A 22,362-nucleotide genomic window follows, 5' to 3' on the forward strand; every position below is an offset into this window, starting at 1 on the left:
CGTGGGCGGCCGTGTGGGTGTAGGTGCAGTGTTTTTTAGCTCGGAAGAGAGTCTCTGACAGGGCCAGAATGGACAGATGATTAATGATCGGGGGGAGTGTTCTGTGGGAGGAACTCTTCAGCACCACAGCTCTTAACAAAAGCAGACTGGGTATGCTCCGAGCGCTGCGCTCTTTCAACCATCCCCTTTATTCCTGAGGAAGAGAAAAAAAAAAACTCTTTGGCCTCCCTTCTTTTATTCCCCCCTCGCATTCTCTCGCTCCCCTTTTCTGCGAGATTAGAAGGTGATGACAGGGAGTAGTGGAGACTTACACTGACCAGAGCCGCCAAGTGATGTCACCACTGTGAACCGCGGACGCCCTCGAGAAGTCAAGAAAGGGAATGGTCGCGCTTGTGAGATGTTTTTAAGGTCTCGGGGCTGAAATGTTTTTTTCCACAAGTCCCCGTCGACAAGTGTTGGCAGTTTATGAGAAATATGCAAAACTGTTCTTGAATCAGTTTCTATGAATGAATAAATCATAACCCTAAAAGGCAGTTTACGCCGATTTTTTAATATCCTGCGGGCATTTCCTGATGATTCTGACAAGCCTTTGTTTCGAGCCATGCCTCTGTCTCGAATAATTGTATTGTGTTTTTCAATGACCTTGCGGAGAAATGGAACACCTGGGTTGGAAAAGCAGCTCATTACGTGGATTGTGGCTGGAAAATGAACAATGACAGAAGAGTGAGGCTGAATACCAATGGGCTGCGGCACTGATTGCCTTTTTGTTTGAAGATGTTGGCTGTCCTGCCACGTTCTGTGTCCCCTCTGTCAGATAAACATGTTCATTGCGCCGCTGGATTGATACCCTTGGACTCGATGTGTACAGGCGCACACTCGGCATGCACGCCGTTCCCTGTGGTTTTGGGGTGGGTGGGAGCTGTCTTTTCTGAGTGACTTAGCAACAGAATAGTGAAATAGGGGTCAACTTGGGTCTTGACCCGATCATAAGCCTGTCTGTATGAGTGTTTGTGAGTGGGCAGGGGGGGGGGGGGGGCGTGACTCCAAAGCATGTTAAGACTGTGATCCATCCCATGTGATGGATGAGGATCAGGGTTAAGGGTGTGTGGGAGGGCATAGAGTTGTACTTAAGGGTCACTGATGCTAACTCACAACTTGCGCCCTTCTGTGATCACTCACCCTCTCTGCAGTGTCTCAAAAAAGAGACAGGCAGAGTTAGAGTTTCAGAGTGGAAACTGGCTTCAAAGAATGTACATTTGAAGTTTTTACTTCCACAAGACTGAATATTTTTATTGCAAAATATATGTGGATTGCATCAGGCAAAACGAAAACGGCGTAACGCAAGTCATTACTTTAATGTGCTTAACGTTGGTGTGAACATTGGAGTCAATATCGGATATCTTAACCGATAAATATCTCATATTACAGACTGAAACTCTTTCCTTCAATATCAGATTTATCACATAAGCTTGAGCACCTTTCCACATCAAACGCTGCATACGTTTCTCTGCTTCTTCCCACAATTTGCTGCTGAGCCATTCCCGGTGGTTTGAAAAAAAAAAAAAAAAAAAAACCTCACACGTACTTCAGAATGATGCCATGGGAAAAAGACCTAGTGTGCTGTAACTTTGATTGGGTTTTTAGTGGGAAAGCCATTTCCAAAACCAATCTTGGTCGTAATCCTTTGCACTGGCTTTCCTATAATTCCCTAACTGTACATTTTCCATTCTTATCTCACAGACACCTTGTGATGCTTGCATGACAAGCTAATGTAATTCTTATTCCGCTGCCTCCACAAATCCCATGTCTCCAATTACCTTGGATTCTGATGGGCTATGTGCAGTCTGTAACTGCACATTCCGAAACGCATGCACCTTATGTGACACCGCGCCAGGGTGCTTCCATGTATGATGTATTGCCTGTGGTGTGCACTATATTATTCGCTCAGCAAGTGTGAAGGCACCCCTGGGTACTGACTCTTGGCTCGTATTGCCAATAGTCTAAGGTCAATCGATACATCACCGTTGCGTAGAACGTAGATCAGAGTTTCTTCCAAATTACTTTTGGGTTTGGATATACCTTTTGCACAACACGAGCCAACACGGCTGCCAAACAGCCGACCACAGTTGGAGTCACCGCACTGGAAATCTTGAGGACACCTGGGGTCTTTGTGGACACCAAAACCCGGCATCTTTTCAACAGGAAGTCAGACCATCTCCATCTATGGTTGTGCTGACCAAAACAGGCGTTTTAAGCCAAACCATGATTTTGTCCTAAAGTAATTTTTGTGCTGTACTGAACCAGAGCATAAGCTCAGCATCATGACCAGAGAGAGCTCATTTAACCAACCCAACCATAGAGTAACATTCAGTTTTAACTCATCTTTGTTGACGTGACTGAGTAGCTACCAAATCAAAACGCAACCATAAGAATCCCATTTACCCCCAAGAAACCCCAGTCGAACTGCAATGACAAAGCCCGCTGTTTTAGCAAGAAAGCAGGTTTTGTTTCTTACTGATCTTGTAAAAAGACGGCTAGTTTTGATTATCACAGAGTTTCACGTTACTCCACTTCTTCCATCGTTACCTGGGGATAGCGACCAGAGAAAACAAGGCCCCTTCCTGCTTTGGTTGCCAATGGCAGACGTGTTTCCATTGTGCGAGACTTGTAGGGGAACCAATCAGTACGTGGATGGTGTCATTCCTCTACAACCATTACATTGTGCAATCAGAATTTACTTCAGGATGAGCAAGAAAGGTCGTCGCCAGTTTCGGTGCTGCTTCGCGAGATTGAGACTGTTGTCATTACCAGCGATCTAAAGAGGAGGGAGTCCCTGTTGGGAAGATGACTGACAGTGAAGACATCATCATCTCGTCTCTCCCGGTCAGGCTTTGCCGTGACACGAGGTCGTCACAGTGAGACTGTGATGAGTGGTGCGCAGTGATCCACAGCTGCCATAACTCTGGCAGCTCAACTGCGGAACGAGCCAGAAAGAAAAAAGAAAAAAAAAGGAGGGAGAGGAAGAAAGGGAGAGAAAGACAGCCAACCTTAACAAGGATTCGAACCTGTCAATCAGAGTAGAAAAAAGAAACAAGGGGGAGGAAAGGTGGGAGGAGACGGGAGAGCAATTCATTACCGGCGGGACAGACAAAAAAGATGTGAGGTCAGAGAAGAAGTGAGAAGGAGAGGAGGAGAGAACAATGCAGAGAGAATCCTGTAGGGACCACTTGAAAGGGAGGAATGTTTTTTTTTTTTTTTTTTTTTGCAATGCAGTCAGTTCACTTGTGGGTTATTCTCCCACCGGGGAGACTAATTGCTTGTTGAACTAGTGTTCTATCCCCTCCTGTCTCCCAAAAACCAACACGTCTGATGAGTGATGGGTCTGTGTGACTTTTTTTTTTTCTCTCTTCAGGACAGGAACTTTTGGTCTCCTCCAATCTAAATATTCACAAATCAGGGGGGAGAAAGACTTTCGGGCCCGGCTCCAAAAAAATTCATGAAGCATAGCGCTGCCCACCATTAGAACGAGACCTCTGTGGGTTTGCTAACATTGTTCACATCGCTTTCCCATCCTCTCTCTCTCTCTCTCTCTCTCTTTCTCTCTCTCTCTGTCTTGGCCTGTATGCGTTCCTCCCTCCCTCTCGCTCTGTGAGAGTAGATCGGTGAGCAGCTAATTAATTTTAAGTTTAATGCTAGGATTCATGCACACATTAAATGTCAATTAGCGAGAGAGCCTGAGTGCCAAGGTAGGAGTTATAATCTAGACGGACATGCATCCCGTGCTGGGTGTGTGTGTGTGTGTGTGTGTGATCGTGTCGCTGCCTGTTTGTTTTCGCCCCGGCCGTCACTTATCTATCTCCCCCCTTCCCGTAAATGCTGATCGCAGCATCTTCAGCTGTCCAACGAGAGACATTAAATCATCCCGGGTTCTGTAGAACACATGCTAGTCAAGTGGCCGGAAAATGTGGGTGCGCCGTCTCACATAATGAGGGTCAGTCGTGAATCAGTGAATCAGCTCTGTAAATGTACTCCGGAGTTGAGGGTTGCATTAATACCAATACGGGAGTGTTTTTCAGGGTGTGTGTGTGTGTTTGTGTTTATTCGAGCGAGTGTGAGCTTAAGTGTGTGTGTGTGTGTTATGCATTCTTCTGCTCGAAAAAAAAAAAGTTTGCCTCGAGGCCTTTTTTTTTTTTTTGCCGCATCTCAGACGGCTGATTCAGCACAGCCTCCCCCTGCTTCACTCTCCTCACTTTTGCCCCGTTTATGAGCGTCCATGCTCGCCACTGTCTGTCTGTAAACACACAACCCGAGGGCAGGAGCCGGCGCACACACTCCTGCTCACAGCCCATTAAACATACACTGAACAACTTATTGTGATCCCTTTCCATAAGAGTCAGGGCAGTGGACGCGTGTGTGTGTGCCACGGTTCTCCGCTCAGCCTGATGTATGAATTTTCATCCAGCAAAGATGATGACACGTAATTCTCTCGCCCTCTCCACGCTGAAGATGAATTTTTGATCCCTGCTTTATCGTCTTGTAATCTGTGATATCTTTGGAAGTTATTGCGTTGTAAAATGCCTCTGCAGCTGGTTTGTGCCTCCCCATATGGCCGGGGAGGGTTTTTTTAAGGGCCTCAATGTTCTTGTATTACAAGGAGGTTGATCTCTGCGTGCATCAAATCTGTATATAACAAGCCAAGAGAGGGCGCAGACTTCCACTCCCACACACTAAAAAAGAAAAAGAAAAAAAAAACATCGAGGCCCACACTCCCCCTATAGCAAGATTATTACCTTCATACTCTCCGGCGCTTTATATTCCTCCATACATGCATCTTCAGTCTCGAGGCGTCTTGGGAGCATCCGCCAGCATAGCAATGCGTTGCGCTCATGGGGATATCCTTGCTGCAGCTGTGATCCGCCTTACAGCTCCTAGGGATTGTCTGATAAGCTGTTGGTGGTTGTTGTGGTCTGCTCCAGTGTGTGTGTGTGTGTGTGTGTGTGTGTGTGTGTGTGTGTGTGTGTGTGTGTGTTTGGATGACAAGTCTGGCTGTGTGTGGACATTGTAGTGTGACCAGACATGAGGTCAGTGAGTTAGTTCTCTGATGTGTCCGTCAGCCTCCACCAAAGGACTTGGTGGAGCAGCCCCTGCTGGGGGGCATCAAGCTCCAGTTGTGTGTGTGTGTGTTTTCGCTTCACTTTCTCCTTCGCCCACTTTTGTTCTTTATCTCTCCATCCTTCATTAACCACCCATCAGAGGGGCCAGCTGGACTGAATGAATTGGAGAGTCGTAAAAAACAGGAACCTGCCCCCTTTTTTTTTTTTTTTTTTTTTTTTTACGGCGGGACTAAAGAGGACTCCGGCTTCCAAACCCAGCCTCCCTTTGCATTTTTTTAATGATGCATAAAAGTTTTTAATTAAATCTAAAAGCCTGTTGACACAAAGGTCTAAAGATTGTTCTCTACTGTTTGACCCGGCAGTGGAGGGAAATGGAACCAACTTCTTGGTCGTTATCGCTTTAAATAACTCCCCATTTACCAAGCTCTTCATAAATATTGCAATAAAGGGCTCTTAGTCGGCCCATTACGCGTCGGTGTGCCGGTCCAACTGATTTCTTTGGCTTTTAACACCTGAACCACTTAACAAACGGCTCGTCATTTTTGTCTACCTGACAATTTACAATTGTTCTTGCGCTACATCTGGCCTGATCGTATATTTTGTTTTCTCTCTCTCTCTCTCTCTCTCTCTCTCTCTTTTTTTTTTTTTTACATACTGTCGCATTTTCTGTGAGAAGAAGTAATATAATAAGTAATATAGCTGGATCCCATTTTTCAGCCACCGTCAAGTCTTTACAACCTTTTACTCTGGCAAATAGACGCAGCTGGAGAATCTGTAAGATGCTTGTCCCATTAAATTTATATCCCCCCCCCGCCACAGTTTCCCTCCCCCATCAGCGAGCCGCTAAAATATTACACATTTATCACAGTTAGTACAGTCAGTAAATCCTTCCACACAGCGCAGAAAAAAAAAAAAAAAAAAAACAAAACTCCTCAGCTTTGTATTCTTTTGGGATGCAGGGGTAAATGGATTAGGTTATTGCCTGGAGTTAGGCATGGCGATATCAGCCACAATAATCTTTGTCCTTCACCGCGGCCTTTAGAGTTGAGGGCTCGAACACATCGAGCCGGCCTCCACAAACTACCACCGACACCACCTCGTGTCTGCTGCTTGTGATTCAGAGCACTTGGAACATACTGCAACTGCTACAGATGACTGTCAGCTAATTACTGTGCTTGTGTGTGTCCTGTGCCTCTGAGAGAGGTTTTGTAGTTGGGTTGGGGTTAAAATTAAACAAATGGGATTAACGTTTGCTATTGGTACTGTGGTTGCTTTTCATTTCTTCACACTGGTGTTGTCAGTCCATGGTCTTTTACTTGCTGAAGGAGAAGAGAAGCAGTTACTGAGGTCTTGTGTAAGAATAGTTGTACTCGGACTCTGCGTCTCTGCCGACTGTTCCAGGTGACGTGTCAGAATCAAATGGCTGTTTCATGCACGTTATCTGTCATCAGTGCCTGACGCTGTTTATTTCCTGTTTCCTCTCAGCGTGCCCGCCGGGTACCTTCAAGTCAACCCAGGGTCCGGGTCTGTGTCTGCAGTGCCCTCCGAACAGCCGCTCCACAGCTGAGGCCGCCACCATCTGCGTGTGCCGCAACGGCTACTACCGCGGCGACGCCGATCAGCCTGACGAGCCCTGCACCAGTGAGTACATCGTACATGACGTGCGCACTCCTACGCCGTCGCACGCCTGCATTTTGGTGGGACGAGCACCTGTGATTAGCATTATCTTCGATCACCTGATCCATTCGAGTGTAAACATGTGTGTGACATCAATGTTATTTAAGGCATTATGTTTATGTCGTAGCATTTACATGAGCGTGCAATTACAGCCCTGGCTGTCTTTTCAGACTGGCCATGATAATCACATCGCAGTGTTTCCATCTCTGACGTCTCCATCGCCGAGCCGATGAGCTTCCCTCTCGGTCTCCTCTCGGCGCGCTCCCTCTCTCCGTCTCTCACTCTTGCTGTTGTTATTTCTTACTGTCTCCTATCATCCCCTGAAGTCCTAATTACTCAGACAGATGCTGCGAAGCTTCGACACTGTCCTGCCGTTATCCGCTGGAGATCCAATAAGGCCCCCTCGCAGCATCAAAGTTATCTTAATATGATGTAAAAGCAATATGCTAAGCCTTCCCGCCGTCCCCACGCACACCGCTACACGGGAGGAGAAAACTGTTGGACCCCAAAAAGTTTGTTTACCTCTCTTCCCTTGGCTGCCACGTGGGAGGGTCTTAATGTTTTGCTCTCCCCACAAAAAGCAGACGCTGGAGCATTATCGCTGTGGTTATGAATTCATTTAGTCCGGATTTGTTCACATAGACCTGGCTAATTAGCCTCAGCGATGGGCTCAAGACCACACTCCTTTTCTAATCAGTTAGCAGCTGCACAGGGTAGCCTTCGCAGCTAAAACGTGTTCTGAATGTACCTCTTTTGCACCGTCTCATTTCAAAAGCCCTGAATTCGAGCCTCAGAGCTGCCGACGCTGTCTGTCTGACTGTTTCCCCCCCCTCCCCAAGTGCAGCCATCCAACACCTTTAGGCTTCGGATGTTCTCTGCGGATGACACCCCTGCTTTCACCTTGAGTTTTTTTTCCGCCCTCCCATGGTATGCTGCGCAACTCTCTGGTGAATTAGTGAGCGCTTCATCAAGTGTAGCATCTTCCCCTACCTTGAGGCCTCGAATTTTCCCCAAGCAATCTCCACAACAGCTCCCCGGTGGAGCCTCTTGAACAGATCCCTCCGGTCGGTGTTTCCAAATGCAGCCTGTGTTACTTTTTTCTTTTTTCTTCTCTGTTTTCAATCACGCCACTTCCTTTCTACTCTCATCTTACTGTCAGTTTTGCTCCTTGTATCCAGTGCTTCACCCTCTTTTCTCTGCTTCGCTTAGTACAACTACCTTTCTTTTAGTATCTTAAAGGAAACATATCATGCTCATGCATTTTCAGGTTCGTATTTAAATATTTGGTTACTACAAGAACAGGCTTACGTGCTTTAATGCTCAAAAAAACACATTGGTCTTCTCATATTAGCTCTTGTCTCTTTAAAGCTCTCCTGCTAAACATCCAATCTGCTCTGACTGTTTATCTCACACACGTCTGAGCCAGCACTGCAAACAGCAACAGAGCAGCTGCGCCAAAATTAATTGTTACGTGCCAAACTAACCTCCAGGCACAAATTCTGTGCCGTGTTGTGCCGTGTTGTGACGTGGTGACGTGACGTGATGTCATGAAGTCACGAAATCTAAGGCGGGACTACTGATGAGGTCTTGGGAGCAGTGTCTCCCGTTAGTGTGGATCTTTTACATGCACAGGAACCTACACGACCCACTGAAGGAAAGGAAGAAGACAAAGAAAGCATAGTGGATCTCTAGAATATCTTTTTGTTTTTGAAGATAACATGTGCCAGGCACCCAGTTACAAGATTCCTAAGTTAAAAAAGGGAAAAATTAACTACCCTTTGGGCCCCAGTTACCCACTGCACCACGCAGTGAGATTAATTCATTACAAGAGGCTTTGTCCAAATTCTTTGAAACATGTTTTTATTCCCGACACATGCATTTCAAATATCCTGCTGAGAATTTTGTTTTCAGCCACCCATTTCGACATTCAAGTCTTAGACTTAGACCTTCTTCTATTCCTCTTCAATTTGTGTTAACAAAATCTTTTTTAGAACAGCACATTCAAAGCCTCCTCTGAAGGTTGAACCATACTGTAGCAGCTGGGCTTGACGCTCGGCATGCCCTACATCTCAGCAGGGGCAGTGAGATCATCCTACTAAGAATGTCTTTAATACTTCGGGTCCTGATAAGAGCACTACTAGAGTAGCTTAAATCAGGCCAGTCTGTAGCAGCTGAAGCTGCTCCTCAGTTCTCCTCGCCGGCGTCAGAGCCGCTGGTCCCTGTGTGCTCCAGATCAGTCTGATTAGCTTGCTGATGGATTGTCCAGCGCCTGCCTCTGTCAGCGGGGGGGGGGCAGCTTCGTGCAATACACCCTGTTCTTTTCCCTCAGGGATATGCCAAGCCTGGGATGCACTTCAGACTACCCCTCCACCTCCAGCCCCTCCTTTATCCCAATCTACTGTCTTGTGCCGCCTGTAGCCTCGGCTGAGGGGAGGAACACCAAGCGCTCTGTCTCGCAGCGTGAAGCCAACTCCTCCCAGCATATCTATCCAGCACAGTGTGCTCTGGGACAGCGGTGTGCATTGCACTGCACCCCCTCCTGGTCCCTTCATCAGGGCTCCTGGTCCCACTCTGACGTACCTCTGCCTCCCCGTAGATGTGCATGTGTGAAAAAGAAGTCATGTGTGCATGTGAGAATGGTGTGGTGATGGTGGTGGTGGTGGGGGGGGGTCAGCCAGCTCCAGCATGCAGGGCCGGTGGGTTTCTCTCAATGTGTGAGTCAGAGGAGGGGAATGACAAGCTGTGCTGTAACTGAGGGGAGTCAGATGGTGAAACCAGTGATGATTGGTCTGTAGGGGAGAATGGATGCCGTGATGGAGCATCCTGGTGTGAGGAATGGTGAATAAGGGAAGGGGCTGATGGGAGGGAAGTACTAATGGCAAGGATAGATAGAGCAAAAATCCATTAACACAGCGGGAGGGATGTGACAAACTAAGATTTAAATCTGTACATTTGAAGGTTTTGTCTGAATTTAGAAATGATTGATTAAAAAGAGCTGTCTGTCTGGGGAGTAACAGTAACACAGAGTCCCTGCGAGACATTTAATACGCTGTTATGTAAAAGAAAACATGCTGTATATGCATGTTTACATCTTGGAAACCTATAGTGCCAGCCACCGAGCAATTCATGAGGAAAATCTTCTGGAATGTAATCGAATGAACATAAATATAGGGTGAGAGGAGGGAAAACAAGACGGCTCTGATGGGGTTTTATGCATTCCTGATCCGCACCGCATTGGCCCTGAATCCCGTGGCTCTCGTTCAATACTCATATCTGCGGCTTGTCCCCTGAAAATCTCCTTGAGCCCTGTCAAACACCCTCTGCGCCTTGTAACACAAACAAAACCCATCAAAATTCCCGACTGAAAGGACGGGCTTATCTGCTTTTCCATTCTCCTCATCATCCACCATTTAGCGTCCTTTTTTTTTTTTTTTTCCTCTTTGCTCTCCCATTCACCGCCTCTCCTCTCCTTGTTCTGTTTTCAAAGAGAAAGAGGAGTGAGCCATCAAAGTGCATACATATTCTGTTCTTTTCCCCAAGTTTTTTTTTTTTTTTTTTTTTTTTTCCTCCACATCAACTCTGTTGTCAGTTCTGGAGTCAGTTGAGGGTGCTTCCCACGGCAGTCAGACGGCCAGTTTCCTCTCTCAGTAATGCAGTGGTAAATGGAGCCAAGTCAAGGTAATTGTCTGGTCTACTCTAATCCCTGCACTGGCTGGAGAGACATAATGCTCCAGAGCGACGTGCACATGCATGCACACATGTTCAGAAATGACAGCAGTCTCCCCCGTCACATCAAAAGCTTTATGGAGTCGTGGTAATTCTGCTGTTGGAGTTACAGTAGAGAGTCGTGTGCATGTGTGCGTCTGTGTGTGTGTGTGTGTGTGTGTGTGTGTGTGTGTGTGTGTGTGTGTGTGCATTTCAGAGTAAAAGCCTCTGCGTCTCCTCTGACAAGTCATTGTGGATGCACCCACTGCTCCCAACCAGTGCGCACAGTCTATCTACGACTCCCTCAGTCTCTCCGCCAGACAGTATGAGTCCTTATAACATGTTTTATTTCATGTCTCACCAACCCACACACAACCCTTCTTTCTTTCTCCCAGCTCCTCTGGCTGTGATCAGTATCTCCACACAGGGACCTTCTGTTGGTCCCTCAAGGCCTGTTTCACATCATAAAAACAAACAGTTTGAAAGAGGAGAAGCGTCGGCCTCAGACCATTCAAAGGGTGGATGAGTAAACAGTGTGCGGAGCTGTTTATTTCTGGCACCAGGGTACTTTGTGTATGAGCAGCTGAGGGAGGAATCTGGGCAGAGTGCTTTTACAGTCCAGGTGGTATCTTAAAGCCCGCTCGCTAACAGGGCAGCTATGCGTACCTTTCAGTCTGGGGAGTAGCCAGACATGTGCATGGAAGACATAACTGGAGATAATACATGTCATGATAATGCAGAGTTTTATGCTTGTAGTTAGCTGAATATCGCTTTCATCAGACCACACGATTTAAAGGGGATCTGTTATGCTTTTTTTTCACCTTTTTTACATTTTTATTTACATTCCTTGTGCATGTGGAAGATCTTGAAATTTACAAAGGTCAAAGTCCACACCAGCAGAAGCTCTTCTCTCCCACAGAAAGCACTGCTCCTGAAACGCCTCATCAGTAATCCTGCCTTGAATTCCGTGACTTTGTGACATCACACTGCGTCACTTGCAAGAACTGATTCGGCACAGCTTCTCCGCTGTTGTCGTTAACTGTGCTGGGTCAGGCGTGTATGAGCTGACCAATCAGACTGGGTGTTTTGGAGGAGGGCCTTAAAGAGACAGGATCCACGACAGATACAGTGTCAGACAGAGCTGCAGCACTGGGGAGTATGATGAAACTGATCAAGTCTTAACCCAAAATAAAGTTATTAACATGAAAATTAACATAATATGTCTCGCTTTAAAGATCCAGGGTAACACACTGCAAAACAGTACGTTGCAGTTCATCATGAGGACATGTGCTTATTTAAAATCTTTTGCAATATGTTTTAATTTAGAAGTGATCTACCTCTCCTTTTTATTTCCCAGCATTACCAAGCACACAAATACTTATTTGCTGAAACATGCACATACCCCTGAAGCCAATCTTTCAGCTCATTTAGGTCTTTTGTTGGGGCCAAGTCTGCTGCAGGCATTTCTACTACATATTGGTATTCTCCTGACCTTGAGATTACCTTTGTCTATTTGCTTGGTATTTTCATGCCCCACACAGCCGACTACAGGCAAAAGAAGCATCTACTTTTGAGTGTCACAAGATGGCCATATGCATTCGAAGAGCACGAGGTTAGATGTTGGTCTGTTCTAAAGAAAAAAAAAAGAAGAAGAACATGATTCCAAACAGACCTAAGTTCATCAAGTAAAGTCTGCTCAGCTCACTTACAATCAATAATTTGGTTCCCTGTTATTCCTAAAATGAGACGTATATGATGTGAAATTTATTGTTGCAGATCGTCATATTAACAAAACATTTTTTGTATCATGATATGTGATATAGTAGAATCATTATCATTATATTTTGGTTCAGTTTAAGAGGGGTGCTCAAGAAACATCTGAAAAAGAATTCACAAACTCTCTAGATAGTCATGTAAATAGGATTATTATGGGGTATTGTCAGTTTACTGAACCATGTAAAAAGCTTATGCAGACTGTTCCTTGACTCACAGTTTTGGCAGTAAGGGCATTGTTGTTGTTGCATGTAAACGCAAGCATAGCTAATTAAGTACAGCCTCAATAATCACATTAGCAAAACAAACCAAAAGCAAAACAATATAACATTTTATTTTTAGTCTAAATTGTTTTGGGTTTTTTTCTTAAGTTACTGCACAAAAAGTTATGTGTATAGTCCTTAGATGATCTCCACAAATTCACCTTATAAGGGCAAGTCGTATGTGCTTTGCCGTGTATGTGTACGCCTTACTGTTCCGTGCTTTCTGGACAACCATCACTGAGCGTGCTTCTGTGATTGCCACAGCTGTCCAAAGGGTATGAAACGAATAATGTGACTGGCGGAGGAGATATGGGTTCATCACTGCATGTGTCCTATTAACATTCCCTTTCACCAGACCCTTCTGTGCATAATCCAATTGCCCATACTGAACAAAATAACACATGTGCATTGATGTGTCCTCATTCACCTTGTGCAAATGACCTAACACTTTGCACTGGTTGTCGTAATTGCACCATTAAAATAGAGCCCTCACTGCGCCGTGATACAGTTCATGTCACAAAGAGCACATGAAGCTGCTTTGAGATGATGTTTAGCCCCTATAAATCTAATGAGAGCAACATGTATGTGAGCGCAGTCAAATCTGACTGGCATAGCTAAATGAACGCCAGCTGAGAGCCTGTAAGTAACGTTCTCAACAAATTAAATCCTATGGCAAATTAAAGCAGCCACAGGCTGCAGTAATAGTCTGCAAATCACTGGTTAAGTGGCAGTCACATCTGATTTCTTGTGCCATCCCTGCAAATGTGGAGCTCGGCTGTAATTGGGACGAAGGAGTGTGACGCCTCGTTCACACCTCAACCCAGGAAATAATTATTCCTTCCGCCGTTGCTTGAATACATCGATACAGACAGTGCAGCCAGAACTACATGGGAGCAGATAGTTTGGGCGTGTGTTTGTGCCACATGCTTTTTTTTTTTTACAGATGAGCAGATGTGCATCGCTTTTCCCAGCAATGCAAGTTTGGGGGCAAGAGCATGTATGTGATGGATGATACAGAGGATGCAAGCTGGTGTGAGCAACATATGAAGTGCCTACCGTGCAGTCCCCAAAGGGGAAAAGCTAAAGTGCTGCCAGTTCCCTCAGAAAGCGTGTTCCTACCAACGAACACCATTTTCGCCACCTTTTTTTTTTCCCCCCTCCACATACATCCGGCGGCATCCCAGGACCAAATTACCTCCTATTCTGACCATGTATCTGGAGCGCTAAGTGTCCTCTCAGCCAGACCATAATAATCACACTATGGAGGTCACGCCCTTTCCTGTCACTGTCCTCTCTGTTTGTCGAGGCGCTGAGCCGAGGTCACGGCTGGAACAGTGCCGCCCCCTCGCCCTCGTGTGTTCTGCCGCTTTGTCCTAGCTCCCCAGGGCTATCCCACATGGCTTTTTCAGCAACAATGACTAATTGCGTCTGCGTTGACTGAAGTAGCTCTCCACCTCACAGTGCCCACAGAAAAAAGGAAATTCAAGTGCTGTAAGGTAATGTGCTTAACAAAGATCGCTATACTATATCTGTGTTCCTCTTATTGCCATATTTTTCTCGTGAGTAAAAAGAAAGGAGAGGAGGAAAGTAGGCACAGTATGTAAGAGAGCTGAGTGACTCCTGGAAGTGGCCGCAGAATTAAGTAGATTTTTAGTTTCACAGTAGTCATGGATCTAATAGTGGGTCAGTTAAACTTCTCTTTTAATGATAAAGGTCAGGCTTTATGGAGGATGAATTGGTACCAGATCAGCTCTGCGGGGCAGCCTCACTTAACCTAAGCGGCACTGACTAAGGGCTTTGGAAAGCTTCTGCTTTATCGGCAGTGTCTGCCCACTATCTGAAAAGAAAGAGCTGCCTCTGAGCAGCCGGAGGGACACAGAGCCCCGGCTAAGCAAAAATTCTCCAACTGCCGTTTGAACAGATTTTAACTCTTAAAAGAATTGCGCTCCAATCGCGGGAGGCTGAACAAGCCACTTTTCTGCACCCTAATATTAAGCCGGCACTCAAGCAAGACAATAGTTTTATTATTTCTCGATTTCTCTCTGAATATCGTTTCTTTGAGGTTCTGCCCCAGCTGCGGGCGATGAGGGAGTGAATGGGAGCGTGAATCTCCAGAGCCACTTGGATAAGAATACTCCATGCAACACTGCATTTTGCTAAATAACCAATGTTTGATAGACACAAACGTTTCGCTGTATGATCTCTCTGGGTGTGAATGGAATAAATTAGCATTCCAATTGTGCTGAAGACGGAGAAAAAGAAGAAAAAGACAAGTTGCTCTTGAACAACACTTATATTTATTACAGGGTTTGAAATTGACTAAATTGACCTAACAGCAGGCGGATTTGTGAAACAGTTTCCTTTTATTCTCAACGTATAAATGCTTTTTTTTTTTCTTTTTTGGCTTTAAAAATTGTGACAGCTCGGCTTGAAATAAAACCTTGTCTGGTATAAAAAGGCTCCGGTTGTGGATGTAAATCACCATTTGGCCAACATCTTTTCCCTGCGTGTCCGTAGGTGTCCCATCCAGCCCGAGGAATGTGATCTCCATTGTGAACGAAACCTCTGTGATCCTGGAGTGGCACTCTCCCAGGGAGACGGGCGGGCGCGATGATGTCGTCTACAACATAGTGTGCAAGAAGTGCCGGGCCGACCGGCGCTCCTGCTCCCACTGCGACGACAATGTGGACTTCGTCCCTCGCCAGCTGGGCCTGACGGAGACCAGGGTGTTCATCAGCAACCTGTGGGCTCACACCATCTACAGCTTCGAGATACAGGCCGTCAACGGCGTCAGCAATAAGAGCCCGTACCCTGCCCAGCACGTCTCCATAGACATCACCACCAACCAGGCTGGTAAGAGGCTGCTATGGGTATCATTCATTCATTTCTGTTGTGGCAACTCTGTGCTTATGATCTGGTTTGGTTTAGTCACAACCAAGACTTGGTTAGGGTCAGGAAATTATCTTTTTTCTTTTTCTGATTTAAAATACCTGATTCAATCCCCATAAACAGAAGCTGGGATTGGGGTTGGGGTTAGGTCCAGCGGTTTGGCTCTTACGAATGCTGAAAGGCCATCTCAAAACGGTAGTCTCTGGCTTGGCAGCTGCAACACAACCACATCCCCTCCTCCTCCCAACTGGAAATTCTGCTCCTAAATATGTAATGTGAATGTGCTGTGACGTGAGTTGTAGAAATGTCAACGCAGATTTGATGGTGTCCCTGGTTTGCAGGAAAACCCAAAGTAATAATATTAATTTTACTCTGCTTGTACAAATGGATCCTTTTGTAAGCTATCCGGTTTCCGCCCACCTGTAGTAGTTTTAGTTCCTATTTTATTTGTGAAACAGCTAATTCTCCTATTATTGCATACTTAAATGTGAATCATTTCACCTCAACAGACCGTCAACTTGCACAATGTGCATTATAGAGTTTCATTTCACAGCGCGGCTGACCTCAGGGAGAGTAAGATTTCATGTCGCTCCAGCGTGAATAATGACTTTAAGGCTTGAAGCGTGGGGGGCAGCTGGTTTAGTGAAAGTAAGACATACTGTACATGTGCTCCTTCTAAGCCTCCCTTCCCTGAATCAGGGGTAATAGCTTTCCCTTTTGAAAACACGATGGAGGAGTTCAAACCCAGACCCAAAGACACAGCATGTTCCATTTTGTGGCGGGGCGAGCGCAACTCACCGCACCGTGCCTCCGTCCTTTTGTTCTTTATTTACAAATCAAATCCGATGACAGAAATAGCCCCAGTTAGCGTTTCTCTTTGGGCATTCCAGGAATTCTTGCTTTTTAACGTCGGTGAAGGTAATCATCCCTACGAAAACAAGACATGAGTCATTTATGAGGCCTCCTTTTTGAGGTTCACATCTGGATGTTGAAGGCTTGTTGCTTCACAGACTGACACATCGCCTTTGTTGTTTTTCCTTCTGGTCTTTGTTTAATGAGGCTGTGTTTTGATGGCAATGCCGCACATCAAGTCAGTACTCCTCTCTTCACGGAAGGCTAGACCCCAGTTGAAACATGTCTGTAAATCTCCAGATTTATACGCTCACACTCTCTCTCGCTCTCTTTAGAGAGAAACACAAGAGAATTATCTGTACTTCTTTTCTGTTTGTGCCCTCCGAGTTGTGTTGAATACTGGGCATGTACGAGCCACAGAGCCGTCATTCCTCAGCGCGTTGAACTACAACTCTCACCTTTAGTGTTGTATATCCAGGTTCAACTGTGCTTGCCGTTCAGCCCTAAATGTCAGACTTGGAGGAGCTTGACCTAAGATAGATGTGTGGACAGCTGCTGTTTTGAGACCAGGCTGAAATATTATTCACTCCTGCCTTCTCTCTCTCTCGCTCTGCCCACCTCTCTGTATGTTTGCGTGCACGTCTCTGACTTCGCCCGTGATGGATCCGAGTCCAGCCAATGAAAATGACCTTCATCCTGTTACCATCCTCTCTCTCTCTCTCTGTCCCCCTATCAGTCTCTCTCTGTTTGCTTGTGTGTGGGCTCATCCTCTAACTGTGCCTGTGTGATGGGACCTGAGCCCAGCCAATGGAAATGACAGCTCGAAGGATACCAGTCTCCTCCCGTCCTTTTTTTTTTCCTTCACGGCGTTTTTTCACGCTCTTGTAGATCTTTGACTCATACACAGTAGCACCTATCAAGGGACAAGTGTTGACCGAGTGTAAAATTTAAATGAGGCGTTCTCTCTTTTTTTTCTTCATTTTTCTGTTTCTGCGGATGAGGCGGAGCGTGAAACTCACAACCGGAGCTTGTGGGACCTAATAACAGACATGAAGTGGAGTTCCAGAGTTGGTTGAGTTCATGCTGGCAAGGTTCCCGCAAGGAAGGAGTTTGTCAGCTTGTGTCCCTGCTGGCCGTGCACTATGGTTTTTTTTGTTGTTGTTGTTGTTTTGTACACTTGCAACAACACGGTCTGATCCAATGATGAAATGCCTCATATCAAATGAATTCTGAATAACTGATGTACTCAACTGTAGAATGAACGCGCTTCACATATATCTCAAAGACCGGCGAAATAGAAACCGCTTTATCCATATCCCTTGTTTTTTTTTCTACAGGCGAACGTTTTGAAATGAAATCCGGTCCAGTTGGCGGAGGGCACGCTGTATTTGATTACGACGACTCTCAGAAGAATGTAATGACCAACTGAACTTGTCTTTGTCTGAGAATGAGTCAGAGGAGGAGTGGGAGGGAAGACAGGGTGGGATGGAGAAAGGGAAAGCTTTTTTTTTTCTTTATCCTTCTTCTTCTTCTTTTTGACCGGACTGTTAGACTGTGACAGTGAAGGAGAGGAAAATGAGGGAGTAAATAGGTCTGATTATCAGGGTGGCCTAATGGTGCTGACTGTCCCCATTTGACAGGCTAATAGCACACTTGACAGATAGATGTAGAAGAGGCAATGCCGGGGCCCATTGTTGAAGTCTGCTGCGGTAATGAGGTGTCTGCCAGTAATCTGCCAGGCCTATGTCCAGCCCTGTGTGGCCCTTTTGTAGCCAGGTAATTGCAGTGTTCCTGGTTTCGACAGGGGGTTTCATTGACAGGCCTGTAAAGAGGCAGAAGTATCCAGATGGGATTAATGTTGATAATGTATGTCAAAAAAAAACTAAAGCTGAGACATTCTTTAAAATGTGCCGCTTTAATTATTGTGGATTGTTGAGTGAAGAGATACGACATCCTCATGTCCAACTAAGTGGTGTTTCTGAAGCAAGGTTAGGATTCTGGTTAGGTAGCCAAATGCGATTTAATATTTAATAGCGTTGCAACATTTTCAGTATGTGTATATAGTCCATATACTATTGCTTGAACTGGAAAGTGGACTGAACAGATGGGAAGTTGCTAGTTATCTCCACCAAGGAGGCTTTGTTTTCACTGGTGTCCATTTGTGTGTTGGTTGGTTGGTTTGTTAACAGAATTACACAAAGGCAACAGTACAGATTTCGACGAAACTTTGATGCGGGATAGGTCTAGGTTCAGAATAGACCCCATTCAAATTTGGTGAGGATCCGGATAAAGGGACAATTCCCGGAATATTTCCTCACTATCAGAGACAGATGTTTTTAGAACTGAATTTCTCAGGGAATAATGATGGATCTGGGATTTTAGGCTCGCTGGTATCTATGGATGGGTATAAAATACAAAATGGGACTGTGGCAGGTTTGCACTCTACTGAATGCCATTCTCAGTTAAGTCTAAAATTAATACGGGTGGACCAGAACTTGCTGTATTTATTATTCATTTGAAAACTATTTACAGAAAAGCCTCAGGATTGAGCTTCAGATCAATGCTTTTGACGACAGACTTAAGAGAATTATTTATAGAACAAGTTATTTGAAAGCCTGAACTTCCATCAATTAAACAAGTGCAAGTACTCTTTACAAGTACGGAATGGATGCAATTTACTTGGATGATACCACATAACATTATCTGTTCCGGATAGTCATTTCGGTCAAGAGTTCGCTCAATTAAGTAGCAATAACAAAGGAAAGAGGATCATGTAATTTCCCAATACAATGCAAGTCATTAAACATACAATGGGGCCATCATGCACCCAGTATGCTATAATTCTTGCAAATGGGAAGTAATTTGAACAATCCAAAAAAAAAAAAAAGAAAATCATGAGTGCTCCTCTATTCAGCTGGTATGGAGGATGTATATGCAGTGTATAGGCCAATACTTCCTTAACCTCAGCATGAAATCAATGAAATGACAACAGGACAATGGAAACCATGTTGCAACACGCTGTGATGGCTTCAGCGTCAGAGTGACAACTTTAGCAGTGTGAGACAAAAAGCAAAGATGGCACTGTTTGGACTAAACAGACGAACAATGCACAGCCCTAATTTCACATAATGTCCCCTCTATGCCAGAGCCAAGACTGCCAGTAGAATAGACAGATTTCTTTGTTCATCTGACGCAGCATTGTTTATGCACATCAGGACGCGCACAGGTGCACAGATGATCCAGGACGTGGAAGACGAAACTTTGTCCAAGTAGATATTTTCGTTGCAATTCTGTTTCTAACTGGAACATGATCTAGAAAGCTAATGTTCCACGAGAGAAGCCGCGCCATGGAAGTGTATACACACGCCATTTTAAAGTGATTTTGACCTTTTTTTAAAAATAATTTCTTGAGTTTTGAAAGTTGAGTTCATTATCGAGGAGGGATGCGGCACAGTTTAAGGTGAAGGTTGCCCTTTTCACGGTGTCCTCTAAATCCCTCTTGGCTCTGCCTTTCAGGGTGAACCATTTTTTGTCATGTGCCGTTTCGCTCGGCACAGCTGTTAAAAAGGGATGATGGAGGAGATGAGCGATATGATTGCTTAGCAGATAACAATTAATCAAAATGCCCCCCCCCCTGTTTGTTTTCCATTTCACCCATCCCTTTTGCAAATAACATGCTTGGATGTGCCTATCAGTTAATGTGAAAGTAAATTGCGAGCGTGTTTATATATATATACGCTCGTAGAATAAAGAAAATGCGGGCTGGTGACGTCCAACACTGCACGAACGTTTATGTTCTAAGGACTAGTTCACCAGTTTTCACTCTTATCTTTTATGTCCGGTTTATAAGTCTCACTTGTTCAGACTTCTCCTCGACCCCGTGTAGCACGACTCCCTCCACTCTTTCCTGCTTCTGCTCTCTTCAAAACAACATCATTTGATATGAGATTTAAGGGATAAATAGAGACTTCCCATGAGCTTTAAACTGTTGACAAGGGTAATGCTATATGATCACCCTTCTTGGTACTGTACGACTGTCTGCCTATGAGAGAACAGATAGGTGAAGGGGTCCTTAAAGTCCGATTACCCGTGTAAGCGAAAAGTTTGCGCTCGTCTCAACGGAATCTTTTTCCAACCTGACACGGCTGTAGGGGAGGACCCTTGTGAGATCAAGGAAAACCAAGAGACCGCCTAGAAAAACGTTAAGGCAGCTGCAGTCGGACAGTTCGCGGTGTAAATTGGCCACTAGGAGACAAAGGTTAGTGGAGGAAAAAGGGGAGAGCGTGGATGAGGACAAGGAAGGAGCTGGGGGCGGGGAGGAGGGGATTTAGTGTGAATCACCGAAGAGGCCATTTAACTGCCCTCGATCCCAGCGTGTGTCTGAGAGGAAGGACTGATCAATAGTGTGATTTAGGAGTTCATTCATGGCCCGTGCTCTCCGGGAGATGCACGCACGCACACACACACACACACACACAGATACAGACACATAAAGGTTATATACTGCCCTCTGTTAGGCTATCATTCACGCCTGGCCTGAATTTAGTCATATTTATCTATGTTAGCTGCTGAAAAATAGCCATTTTATGTCTCTTTGTGAAATAGTGAGGTTTAATTTTAACAGCAGCAACGACACTCTTGGCTTCCAGTGAATTTATTAAATTCCTGAATGACCACCAAGATAAATATATATTGTGGCTGCGGGCGATAAAAGAACAGACATGGCAGCCATGTTGTCTTATGTAATCCATCCAGGCCACTTAGCCTACATCTGCTACTGCTTCAGACGAGGAGGGCATTTTTCATCCTTTACATGTCATTTTTTTCGCAACTCTTTCCACTCCGACTGGCTCTGCGGGGGTGGTTTCGGTGGACAATGCATGAGGAAAAAGTCCGTAAATCTGACTGGTGCTATCTTTCTCAGCTAATGCCTGATGCTCAACAGTTCTCTGATCTTACTGGCACGGGCCCTCTTGACCTAGATTGTGTGCCAACAATCCCTCAGACCACAAAATGCCAAGTATATCTACAAACAATCCTCCTCCACTTAGCTGCTCTGTTTGGAGAGCTATTCCCACAGAAATGCAAACATCACTATCCTCGGCCTTCTATGGGCAAGTCCGACCGGGTGTGTTGCATTCAAGATACTAAGATGCAATGTGCTCGACTGAAAACCCAAACAACCAGATGAATTAAAGAGATCTGCGCTCTGTGGGGCTCTGAAATCAGATGAGATGTTAGGCAAACATGTCAGTGGCGGGTATTCAAGACACTACTCATTATGTCTTCACAGTTTACCGGCTGCCGAATCGTTTCATTTGTTTCTTTTCTTTTCTTTTTCTTTTTTTTTTAGGGGTTGCCTTTTTCCCGTCTTTCTTCCCCCCCTCACTGCTGCCTCTATGTATCAGAGCGAGGGTGTCCAATAGTTTCATCATCTTAGACGGCTCTTCGGGCTCTCTCCGGGTGCCATTTTTATTTCATTTGATGCCTGTTCTCATAAATGTTGGATCCTGTCCCTGCACCCAGAAACTGAGGTATTAGCTGCAGGCAAAAATAAAAGTGTGGGCTTGAATGCTAGTGAGTCCCCCTCGTCAATTCTGATGTCTTCATGTAGTGTATTAACTGACGGCGGGAAGCTTGTGTGTGTTTGTGTGTGTGTGAAAGCGTGCTCGTGCTCTCTACGGCTTCTTCTCTTACGTTATTTATTTTTATTTTTTTTCTCACACACAGAGCTACGTTCAGAATCCTCCACGTATAATATGATTTTGAAAATAATTCCAGCCATGGTTCCTTGACAGGAATCCACAGTGCTGAACTGATCCCTCTTTATGATGTTTGAGAGAGGCCCATTACCATATAGTCATGGCTGGCTTGGCCCTCTGAGCCCCTGCTAATAGGGAGGGAAGTAGTCAAACCTATGCTTTTGACAGAGGCACAGCACATGACTATAGGCTGCTCCCCTCGTCTGAGACACTGAGCCCCTATTAGGAGGCTGTATGGTTCAATGGTGTGCCAGCATCTTAAAGCACAAACCACAAGGGCACTACAGAGAAAGAACAACTCTGCTTGTGCTATGCGGTTGTGAGTGG

General features: G+C 45.3%; 1 protein-coding gene across 2 annotated transcripts in view; it reads left to right on the forward strand.

The window, feature by feature from the left end:
- Positions 1-22,362, forward strand: part of LOC119011355 (ephrin type-B receptor 1-B) — a 169,944-nt gene that overhangs the window by 92,226 nt on the left and 55,356 nt on the right. For both annotated transcript variants that reach the window (XM_037084401.1, XM_037084402.1), the window contains exons 4-5: positions 6,600-6,755; positions 15,050-15,385. In XM_037084401.1, the coding sequence (XP_036940296.1) occupies positions 6,600-6,755; positions 15,050-15,385 (492 nt within the window). The remainder of the gene's footprint in view (positions 1-6,599; positions 6,756-15,049; positions 15,386-22,362) is intronic.

The sequence above is a fragment of the Acanthopagrus latus genome, chromosome 21 (genome assembly GCF_904848185.1).
Source record: "Acanthopagrus latus isolate v.2019 chromosome 21, fAcaLat1.1, whole genome shotgun sequence".
Taxonomy (NCBI): domain Eukaryota; kingdom Metazoa; phylum Chordata; class Actinopteri; order Spariformes; family Sparidae; genus Acanthopagrus; species Acanthopagrus latus.